The 12,267-nt window shown below is 39.5% G+C and overlaps 1 protein-coding gene across 2 annotated transcripts in view; it reads right to left on the reverse strand.

Annotated features, from left to right (window-relative positions):
* Positions 1 to 12,267, reverse strand: part of LOC121389992 (5'-3' exoribonuclease 1-like) — a 94,792-nt gene that overhangs the window by 20,052 nt on the left and 62,473 nt on the right. For both annotated transcript variants that reach the window (XM_041521682.1, XM_041521681.1), the window contains exons 29-34: positions 10,454 to 10,513; positions 7,696 to 7,898; positions 6,328 to 6,562; positions 3,875 to 4,081; positions 2,444 to 2,953; positions 1,044 to 1,173 (exon numbers count right to left, since the gene is read on the reverse strand). In XM_041521682.1, coding sequence (XP_041377616.1) covers positions 1,044 to 1,173; positions 2,444 to 2,953; positions 3,875 to 4,081; positions 6,328 to 6,562; positions 7,696 to 7,898; positions 10,454 to 10,513 — 1,345 coding nt within the window. The remainder of the gene's footprint in view (positions 1 to 1,043; positions 1,174 to 2,443; positions 2,954 to 3,874; positions 4,082 to 6,327; positions 6,563 to 7,695; positions 7,899 to 10,453; positions 10,514 to 12,267) is intronic.

Below are 12,267 nucleotides of genomic sequence, written 5' to 3' on the forward strand. Positions count from 1 at the left end.
GACCCTAAATATCAAGTACTAAATCATCGGCCTCGTGTATAAGCCAAAGTCATCTTTTCCAGTTGTACATTGTATTGATGACAATAACAAATACACTTGTGCTTTTCATTTTCCTTATTTTTTCTTTCCCTTTAATTATTACCGACACGGTAATTGTTATCGCAATGCTAACATCTTCCATGCCGTGCAAAACTAATTTAGCACCGATAAATCATAACAAGAAAATAAACAATTCAAGCTGTAACAACATATCACTGCACATAAGTAATTTAATAAATAATAAACTTATTAAGGCATGTTTAATCCCTCTTTTTCCCCCACACAGAAAGAAACAATTCTGTGGTCCATGGCTGTTGTTTACACAAAATCGTGTGATCCAATCAAATAAGAGCTTACAAAATGATATAGACAGAGGTGTCAAACAAAGATGGCGGAACATGTTTTTACCATTGAAATGACAATAAAACAAATAATTTATATTATTATTCATCAAACTATTAATGCATTAAAGAACAAAAAACTACATAATGTTGCATGATGGGGTGTTTTATTTATAATGTGCATAAATTATTGTTACATAAGCTGTGAAAGGCTGTATGGGTCTGGTCAAAATTTGTATGTCGGGGTTGGGAGTGTTTTCGATCGGAATTTTATTAACCAATTTCTTGCCTCCGTGTATAAGCCGACTCTCTTCTTTTGGAAAGTCTTTCTAGACTTCAAAAGTCGGCTAATACACGGCAATATATGGTATTTGTTTTTGTTTAACAACATCACTAGAGCACATTGATTTATTAATCATCGGCTATTGGATGTCAAACATTTGATAATTTGGACATAATTTTATGGTCCGAGCAAGGAAACCCTCTACATTTTCCATTAGTAACCAAGAGATCTTTTATATGCACCATGCCACATACAGGATAGCACATACCACAGCCTTTGATATACCAGTCATGATGCACTGGCTGGAATGATTAGCAGAGGATTACCAAAATGTCTACTGGCCGTGAATTAACTTTGTTGAGTATACTACATGTATGTACCATCAAAAAGCTCTTGAACCGATAGTTGTTTCCCATAATTCACAGCTGCCTTTTGCTTCCTGTTGCCCTCTGGTTGAGCCGATTCTTCTGAATTGATTTTTAACATCTGCTTTAATGCTGTGCTTCCATCCTACAAACAAAAGAACTGACCATGTTACATGTAGTCTGTAACTTGGAACACACCGTGCAATTTAAAACATATATAACACAACAGTAATAAAGAAAGAAATAGTTTTACTAACACACAAAACACATTTTAATTAGTTACATGGCATCAGAAATATGTTTAATTAGAGAGGAAACCCACTGCTACCACTCCATTGGCTACTCTTTTCGATTAATCAGCAGCAAGGGATATCTTATATGAACCATCCCAGTTTCTTTAATGCTCGCTAAAGTTAACAATATTGTAAAAGGACTAAATATCAGCCCCAGGACTGAAACAAAATAGATACGCTTCCAGATTCCTTTTCTCGTTTCGCGGTGGCCAAGTTACTTTCACTTTATCAATGGTACTTCTATACTACAGTGACATTCCAAATATTTGTTTTTTACAGCTAATTATGCAATGTTTGTATTTTTCAACTTTTGTGACATTTCTGGATTCCTGTTTACGTTAAAACCATTTTCAACATTTGTAAAATATTATGTCTAATATATATTCTCGAAATTACAATACTCAACTGTATAATAAAGTTTGCAAGTTTTTATAGTGAAGTTTGCAAGTTTTAATTTCTGAACGTCTAAAGGTCACGAAGTAACCGATTTGCGGTTTGCATCAATGTAATTTTGCATAACCAACATATGAACAGAATGGCGGTTCGCGTGAAATATTGTGCCCTGCATTTCATAAATAAACCATTATTTTACACGAACAAACAAAGATGGCTAAAAAGGCAACTTCTTTATTTGACCATTGTATAATAAATAAACTACAGTATCATATTTGCGGCTTCTGTTTCATGTGTTAAATAAAATTTAACACTACAAATTAACCAGATAGCTTTTATAATGAAGGTTTGAATAACAAAATATCAATATAAAACTAACCAACTCGCATTAATATGACGTCATATTTTACCAACAACATATTACTCCCCACGTCAAAAGCAATGACGTCATAGCCTACACAAAACAGATTTATTCCGTATGGGCTGACATCACGGAATGGGTTTGTCTTGCATAGCTAGGGATGGCAGAAAAATATATCTTTCCATCACCAACATTATGAAGGAATGAATGAATGTTTGTTTAACGACACCCCAGCACAAAAATGCATATCGGCTATTGGGTGTCACAAATTGTAAGTATATTAACATATTAACATTAGGAAGGAAGGAAGGTGGGCAGACAAATGACCGAGAAAATGAAAGAAGAAATACACAAACACTTCTGCGCACCTTTGCCCTGTGATCGATCTCACAACTGTTATTAACGTCCATGAGATCACTGTTTAGTGTCATTGAGTGAAGAGCTTCCGATATGGCCTGCCCGATAACCAACGATTCATCAGACTCAATACACTCTTCATCTTTTGATACTCTGTCACTGTTCAACACTGAAGGCACATCAATGTTCCTGGGGCTTTCTTTTGATTGACTGACACTGGTGGCAGACGGCACATCACTAGAAGCAGACACCAAATCACCAGAAGCAGACAGCAAACCGCTAGCAGCAGACGGCAAACCGCTTGTAGCAGACAGCAAACAGCTAGTAGCAGACGGCAAACCACTTGAAGCAGATGGCAGAGAAATCTTATCCAGAGCCATAGCAGCCTGCTGGAGTGATGTCCCTTGGCCAGGTTTCCCACCACCAGGTGTCACTTGTTTCGCTGGGATGGGCCGAACTTCGGCAGACTCCTGCAGCTGTTTCCACATGTCTGCAAATCTTGCCGAGTTTTCTGCCAACACCTGCAAAATAAAGAAAACGAAATGGTCCAGGGAACTCGCAAAGAAAAAGGAACAGCATGCCATATTTCACTTCCTACTTTAATTAGCAGCATGGAATCTTTAATATGCAACATCCCACTGACAGGATAGTACATACACGGCCTTTGTTACACTGGCCTTAACACAGTTAATGCTGTTTAATAACACCACTAGAGCATACTGATTTATTAATCATCAGCTATTGGATGCCAAACATGTGGTAATTCTGAATAACAGTCTTAGAGAAGAAACCTGCTACATTTTTCCATTACTAGCAAGGGAGCTTGTACATGCATTATCCCACAGACAAGATAGTACATACAATGGCCTTTGATATACCAGTTGTGAGAAATAGCCTAATGGGCCCACCGATGGGGATCGATCATAGAACGAATGTGCATTAGGCGAGTGCATTACCACTAGGCTACATCCCAAACCCCCACTTTAAATTCCTGAAATCTTTTTTTTTTAAAAGACATAAAAGTAAAGTTTGTTTTTATTTAACGACACCACTAGAGCACATTGATTTTTTATCTTATCATCGGCTATTGGAAGTCAAACATATGGTCATTCTGACACTGTTTTTTAGAGGAAACCCGCCGTCGCCACATAGGCTACTCTTTTACGACAGGCAGCAAGGGATCTTTTATTAGCGCTTCCCACAGGCAGGATAGCACAAACCATGGCCTTTGTTGAACCAGTTATGGATCACTGGTCGGTGCAAGTGGTTTGCACCTACCCACTGAGCCTTACGGAGCACTCACTCAGGGTTTGGAGTCGGTATCTGGATTAAAAATCTCATGCCTCGATTGGAATCCGAACCCAGTACCTACCAGCCTGTAGACCGATGACCTAACCATGAAGCCACCGAGGCTGGTAAAAAGACATAAAAGGACAAATTACCCGATTCTGAACTCCTTGTTTGACGGAAGTTGATGCTGGAGATGTGACAACCTTCGGTGCGACGAATGGCGCATTTGAGTTGACGGCGAAGTTCTCCGCGGTTCGCTCGTCATATCGGCGATGTCCCCGCTGGTAGTCGAAGTCCTGATGGCCGCCGCGGTGGCTGTTGTAGTAAACCTGGTGGTCTGGCCGTCTGCTGTGCTGATGCTTAAAGCAAAAACAAAAAAATCAGATTAATTTCGTGTGGGGTCAAAAAAAAGAAGAGGAAAAGGTTTGTTGTGTTTATTGACACCACTAGAGGACATTGATTTATTAATCATCGGCTATTGGATGTCAAAAATATGGTCATTTTAACACAGCATAGAGAGTAAGGAAGGAAAAGATTTATTTAATGAAGCACTCAACACAATTTATTTACGGTTATATGGCGTCGGACATATGGTTACAGACCACACATATACTGAGGGAGGAAACCCACTGTCGCCACTTCATGAGCTACTCTTTTCGATTAGTAGCAAGGGATCTTTTATGTGCACCATCCCACAGACAGGATAGCACATACCATGGCCTTTAATATACCAGTCATGGGCATGCGCTTTACCACTGGTCTACGTCCCGCCCATGGTGTGCAGTCAAGACACTAACTAATGACCACCGGTAGTAGGGGAGTGTAAGAGGTGGTTACAAGTGCCTCTTAACATTGCCAGAAGTAATCACTGGACACTCTCCGAACTGGATGGACCAAGCCCACAGCTAAGGCTAGGAGAAAATGGCAGGTGTGTGGCACGGAAAGCCACAAGAGACAAGCACCTGTCACGACTGGAGAGACAAGGTCTGAGATGTGGAGGTGGACAGCAAAAGAAGTTGAAAGATCAGCAAAATATTATATGGAATTCACAGCAGTAGTAGGATAATATTTTGTTTTGTCTTTTTTAATTCATGTGGTGTTGTTTTACATGCAATGAGTGGTGAGGGATGAGGTCTGGAATGAAGGTGTGGTTGAACAATAATGCAGCCCCCTAACCCCAAGGTAATAGGCAAGGTCCTGAGGTGGGGTTTTTAAGACAGTTTAGAAATGTTATTTATCGCCACATCAGTCCATAGTTTAATACATCTTTCTAAACAACTGGAGAACTAAAAAATGCTGACACTACTCGGCTGTAATTAACAAGGGATAGACGGGATAGCACATACCACATACTTTGAAATACCAGTTGTGGAATAACAGTTAAAATTGGGAAAACCTGTAGGCTAATTCATTAAGATTATTTGATCTTACAACCCACTTGACTATTCCCAAGAAATTTTAACTTTTTTAATGGGTGTGCCTTATTAGTTATCTCCCTTATATTCAGGATCCTATCCAAATTATTTCCCTTTTTGACACTAACCACAGTAATCCAGTTATTCTAAACACTCATTTTTTCTTTATGTATGAATAGATTTTTCTACATTTTAATCCTCCAAATCTAGTATTTTTGTTAATTACTTTCAGAGGACAGGACATAGCTCAGTGGTAAAGCGTTCGCTTGACGTGTGGTTGGTTTGGGATCGATCCCCATCGCCAGTGCACAACGACTGGTGTATCAAAGTCGTGGTATGTGCTATCCTGTCTGTGGGAAAGTGCATATAAAAGATCCCTTGCTGCATCATGAAAAAATAGCAGGTTTCCTCTAATGACATGTCAGAATTACCAAATGTTCGACATCCAACAGCCTATAATTAATTCATCAATGTGCTCTAGTGGTGTTGTAAACAAAACAAACTTTTAACTAACGACCGCTGGTTGTAGGGGAGTATAACAAGTGGTTACAAGTGACTCTTTTAACTATGCCAGAAGTAACTACTGATCACTCTCTGAACTGGTTGGACTAATCCCACAGCTCAAGATGATGGGAAATGCCTGGTGTGTGGTATGGATGGTTGCAAGAGATAATCACTTGTCACGGTTGGAGAGACAAGGACTGAGATGTGGAGGTGGACAGCAATAGAAGTTGAAAGATTATATAGAATTCACAGGAGCAGTGGGATAATAAAAAAATAAAATTCATGTGGTGTCATTCTACATGCAATGCTGGGGGTGTTGAGGATGGGTTTGGGTCCCTTACCTGCTCTGGGGGTGGGACGTAACCCAGTGGTAAAACGCTCGCTTGATGCCCAGTCGGTCTGGGATCGATCCCCATCGGTGGGCCCATTTGGCTATTTCTCATTCCAGGCAGTGCACCACGACTGGTATATCAAAGGTCATGGTATGTACTATCCTGTCTGTGGGATGGCACATATAAAAGATCCCTTGCTGCTAATCGTAAAGGGTAGCTCATGAAGTGGCGACAGTGGGTTTCCTCTCTCAATATCTGTGTGGTCCTTAACCATATGTCTGATGCCATATAACTTTAAATAAAATGTGTTGAGTGCATCGTTAAATAAAACATTTCCTTCTTTCTTTCCCTTACCTGCTCTCTACCCGCGTAGTTCCGGTTTTCGTATCCAGACCTCTCGTTCTTCATCTGTGTGTAAAACTGTCTATCTGACCGGGACTGCGACCCGGACTCGCGCGTCCAGTTGTTGACGGACAGTTTGAATCCCTGGGGGACGCTTGCCGATCCCTGGACGTTGTTTTTCCGTTCTCCGTGAGACAGGTTTATCAAAGCAGCCGAACGCACACGGTACCCTCTCATTGGTGAACATCTGAAATGTTAACAGAATTCAATACATTTTTCAACAGACAGACAGACAAAAAGGGAGGGAGGGAGTTAAGGAAGGAAGGAAGGAAGGAAGGAGAAAGAAACAAAGAAAAAAATTAAGAAATGTTTTATTTAATGACACTAACATATTTTATCTATGGTTATATGAAGTCAGTCAGTTAAGAACCAAAAAGATAGTGAGAGAGAAAAGCCGATGCCATGGACTTCTCTTTTTAATTAGCAGAAAAGAATCTTTTATATACATTATCCCAGACAGAATACCACAGCCTTTGTTACTTAGTTTTGGAGCCGGCTGGAATGAGAAATGGTCCAATAGGACTACCAATGGGAATCGATCATAGACCAATTGTGCATCAATACACAGATAGAATCATCTAGTCTGTCCCACAGGGAACGCCTTTTCACATACTATGGAATTTACTACAAGTTATTTATTTTTGTGCAGATTGATTTGTAAATGGCACACAAAAATAGTACTTTTTTTTTGTTATTTCCAAAACCAAACGTAAATTATTTAAAAAAACAACAACAAAGAATTGTAGAATGATGGAACAGACTATAACTCAGCTTATAAAGCACTCATCTGAACTTTTTGTGTCATATGACTGAACACCTTTCACAGGGATGTCATTAATAGGCGACTGCCAGTGACTTTTAAGAAGCATTCTAAGATTACTGCTAAAGCAATACATGTCCCCTACCAGATCCAATTTTTCAAGGGTAATAACTCTGTGAAAAACGAGTAAATCAACACGAAAATCAAATTTGATCTGTAACAGACGGACACTTTTAATATTTTACATTTTCGGCCATGAGCCCTTTCTCAAAAAAAACATAATTAGCAAATCCCACTGAGCTAACTTATATCCATGGCTGATTCTTGAACAATCAAACATTTAAAAGAGAATACAAAATAGAAGGAGGAGGACAGTAGAGAAGGAAATTCGAGAGGGCAGTCTGAGCTGGGGGCTGCTGGAGAAGCTGGCAAAAGACAGGCAGCAGTGGCGATCTCTGGTTACAGCCTTAAGTGCTTCTTAGCATGAAGGGGATTAACTACGAAATAGAAAATTATCAGCATTTAAAATCTAATGAAAATATTTGGTTATCCATTTTTACCTCACAATGATGCCTCCGACAAATTCTTTATCGAAGACCACTTCGTATATCGTGTCATCGCCTTCCGCAGGCGGGTGTATTCCCACCACGGTTCCACGCTGACCGAACGGCACGGGGAACCCCATCCTGATACAGACGACTCGATCAAACAGGTAATACTCCACCGTCGGGTCAGGAATGAGAAATCCTTGGTTTAACAGGGGCTGAAATGGAAAACAAAAAAACATGTGTCGACTCCTAGTTTAACATGGGCTGAAATAGGCAACAAAACATGTGTCGACTTCTTAGTTTAATATGGGCTGAAATAGGCAACAAAACATGTGTCGACTCCCAGTTTAACATGGGCTGAAATAGGCAACAAAACATGTGTCAGCTTCTTAGTTTAACAGTGGCTGAAATAGGCAACAAAACATGTGTCGACTCCCAGTTTAACATGGGCTGAAATAGGCAACAAAACATGTGTCGACTCCCAGTTTAACATGGGCTGAAATAGGCAACAAAACATGTGTCGACTTCTTAGTTTAATATGGGCTGAAATAGGCAACAAAACATGTGTCGACTCCCAGTTTAACATGGGCTGAAATAGGCAACAAAACATGTGTCGACTCCTAGTTTAACATGGGCTGAAATAGGCAACAAAACATGTGTCGACTTCTTAGTTTAATATGGGCTGAAATAGGCAACAAAACATGTGTCGACTCCCAGTTTAACATGGGCTGAAATAGGCAACAAAACATGTGTCGACTTCTTAGTTTAATATGGGCTGAAATAGGCAACAAAACATGTGTCGACTCCCAGTTTAACATGGGCTGAAATAGGCAACAAAACACGTGTCGACTCCTAGTTTAACAGGGGCAAAAATAGGCAACAAAACACGTGTCGACTCCCAGTTTAACATGGGCTGAAATAGGCAACAAAACACGTGTCGACTCCCAGTTTTAACATGGGCTGAAATAGGCAACAAAACATGTGTCGACTCCCAGTTTTAACATGGGCTGAAATAGGCAACAAAACATGTGTCGACTCCCAGTTTTAACATGGGCTGAAATAGGCAACAAAACATGTGTCGACTCCTAGTTTAACATGGGCTGAAATAGGCAACAAAACATGTGTCGACTCCTAGTTTAACATGGGCTGAAATAGGCAACAAAACATGTGTCGACTCCCAGTTTAACATGGGCTGAAATAGGCAACAAAACATGCGTCGACTCCTAGTTTTAACATGGGCTGAAATAGGCAACAAAACATGCGTCGACTCCTAGTTTTAACATGGGCTGAAATAGGCAACAAAACATGCGTCGACTCCTAGTTTTAACATGGGCTGAAATAGGCAACAAAACATGCGTCGACTCCTAGTTTTAACATGGGCTGAAATAGGCAACAAAACATGCGTAGACTCCTAGTTTTAACATGGGCTGAAATAGGCAACAAAACATGCGTCGACTCCTAATTTTAACATGGGCTGAAATAGGCAACAAAACATGCGTCGACTCCTAGTTTTAACATGGGCTGAAATAGGCAACAAAACATGCGTCGACTCCTAGTTTTAACATGGGCTGAAATAGGCAACAAAACATGCGTCGACTCCTAGTTTTAACATGGGCTGAAATAGGCAACAAAACATGCGTCGACTCCTAGTTTTAACATGGGCTGAAATAGGCAACAAAACATGCGTCGACTCCTAGTTTTAACATGGGCTGAAATAGGCAACAAAACATGCGTCGACTCCTAGTTTTAACATGGGCTGAAATAGGCAACAAAACATGCGTCGACTCCTAATTTTAACATGGGCTGAAATAGGCAACAAAACATGCGTCGACTCCTAGTTTTAACATGGGCTGAAATAGGCAACAAAACATGCGTCGACTCCTAATTTTAACATGGGCTGAAATAGGCAACAAAACATGCGTCGACTCCTAATTTTAACATGGGCTGAAATAGGCAACAAAACATGCGTCGACTCCTAGTTTTAACATGGGCTGAAATAGGCAACAAAACATGTGTCGACTCCTAGTTTTAACATGGGCTGAAACAGAAAGAAGAAGACAAAAGTGTCAACACCTTACACTTTCACAAGGGCTTACAATTTATTATGCAATGCACTCTTGATGTGAATCCAAGCTATTGAATTGTGCTACTAAAGTTGTATGGGAAAAGTTGTATTCCTTCAATTACAAAGTTAAAGTTAAAAGTTTGTTTTGTTTAACGACACCACTAGAGCACATTGATTAATTAATCATCGTCTATTGGATGTTTAACATTGGATAATTCTGACACATAGTCATCAAAGGAAACCCACTACATTTTTCTAATGCAGCAAGAAATCTTTTATATGCACTTTCCCACAGACAGGAAAGGACATACCACAACCTTTGTCCAGTTGTTGTGCACTGGCTGGAACAAGAAAACCAACACCTCAGATATACTTTTTCTATCCCACATAGTCGTATACAATGGATTCTAATAATCCTAACATTTAGTCTAGTAAGAGAAGAAACTCACTGCTGCTACATAGGCTATTCCTAATGGACAGCAGCAAGGGAGCTTTTGTATGCACTTCCACACAGGACAGCACATACCATGACCGTTGATAAATCAATCATAAGGAATTGCTCAGAAACAGAGAAAACTAATTTATCCAGCATGGAACTGATGTGACAGCCTATCTAACATCAAGAATTGCATACTGGGTTACCATAGCAATATTTAAATCAGCAACTTTGAAGCTAATTCAGTTCAATGACAAACAAAATCTCACTCTGTACAGTAGATGTGGCTTCACTTGCATTATCGACGTTTTCACAGGACGACCAGATTCCTAAAAAGAAATAATAATAATAATTATAATAAGTTGGAACATACAAGACTAATCAACTTAAATAACATGGCTTCAGACTGCACTCATTAAAAAGTTAAAGCCGCACACCCTAGTTCCATCCAGCGAAAATAAATTATAATTTGGTTAATCTACAAACCTGTAACACACTTAGATCACATTTTTATCAAATGGAGTGAAAAAGCAGGTTTTATGTCGATAAATACCATGGGAATCCCCATGTCCCAATTGCTTGAAATAATTTTGAAAGTTTGTATTCTGATGTCACCGGTAGATGTCGCTCGAAGCACAACAATGCCTACGTCACGACAAATTTCACAGACTTGGGGTGCGTTCTTTTCACCTCTCCTGGACATGTTCCAACTGTTCTGTCCTGGTTGTATCCCTTCTCCTGATATCGTAGGACTTAGCAAAATTATTGGTTTTAAGGGTTTGTAACGTTTTGTATTGAGACACTTACTTGTCTGAACTTTATTGTTACTGAAAATGTTCACGAACTGTGAAGAAAAATCTTACAAATGAACAACAACAAATCGGATGTTGATTACGCGAACCGTGCACGAGAAAACAAACCGAACCAAAATGATAACGGTCACGTGGTATACCAACATCTGTGACATTGAAATGGAAATATCCCGTCTAAAAATAGATTAGACCTTGTCTGCTCAACGTTTTTTTCTCAAACGTGCGTCCGTTTTTCAGAAATACGAAAAATGCATTTTGTGGTATTACAAACACCAGGATTACCAAAAAACATTTCAGCTGAATGGAAATGTATATTCTAAATAATAAACGGTAAGTAAAGTGCAATTTTATTTGTGAAAAAATGGGTTTAATAGCGAAAAACAACGACGTAATAGTTAACAACTAGCCGTAACTAGGGTGTGTCCCTTTAACGTTTGTTTTGTTTAACGACACCACTAGAGCACATTTAAAAAATTAAAATCGGATATTGGATGTTAAAAAATCTTATTTAATGACACCACTAGACCGCATTGATTTATTAAACATTGGAAAGAAAAAAATGTTTTATTTAACGATGCACTCAATACATTTTATTTACGGTTATATGGCGTCAGACATATGGTTAAGGACCACACAGATTTTGACAGGAAACCTGCTGTCGCCACTACATGGGCTACTCTTCCGATTAGCAGCAAGGGATTTTTTATTTGCGCTTCCCACAGGCAGGATAGCACAAACCATGGCCTTTGTTGAACCAGTTATGGATCACTGGTCGGTGCAAGTGGTTTACACCTACCCATTGAGCCTTGCGGAGCACTCACTCATGGTTTGGAGTCGGTATCTGAATTAAAAATCCCATGCCTCGACTGGGATCCGAACCCAGTACATGTGTACCTGCACTGATTCTGCAGCAGCAAATGCTGTGTCCAAAATATGTGTGCCAAATTATTTTACAGTTTTTCAAACGGTTAAAAACAGACAAAATTAAACAAAATCAACAAGGAAAGTGATAAACAGCTTTTTTAACTTAGATTAGTGGACCCCGGGAAGTCATAAAAATATTAAGCATCAATATTTAATCCTTTTATAGTACAGTGAAACCCATCTAAACTGGACACCCTTGAGACCAAGTAAAATGTCCGGTTTTAAGAGGTATCCCGTTTAGAGAGGTTAATTTCTGTACTGATATTTAAAAAAGGACCATGAAAAATGTCTGGTTTTGGGGGAATTCCGGTTTTCAGAGGGTCTGGTTTTGAGACGTTTCGCTGTAC

Source organism: Gigantopelta aegis, chromosome 15 (assembly GCF_016097555.1).
Source record: "Gigantopelta aegis isolate Gae_Host chromosome 15, Gae_host_genome, whole genome shotgun sequence".
NCBI lineage: Eukaryota > Metazoa > Mollusca > Gastropoda > Neomphalida > Peltospiridae > Gigantopelta > Gigantopelta aegis.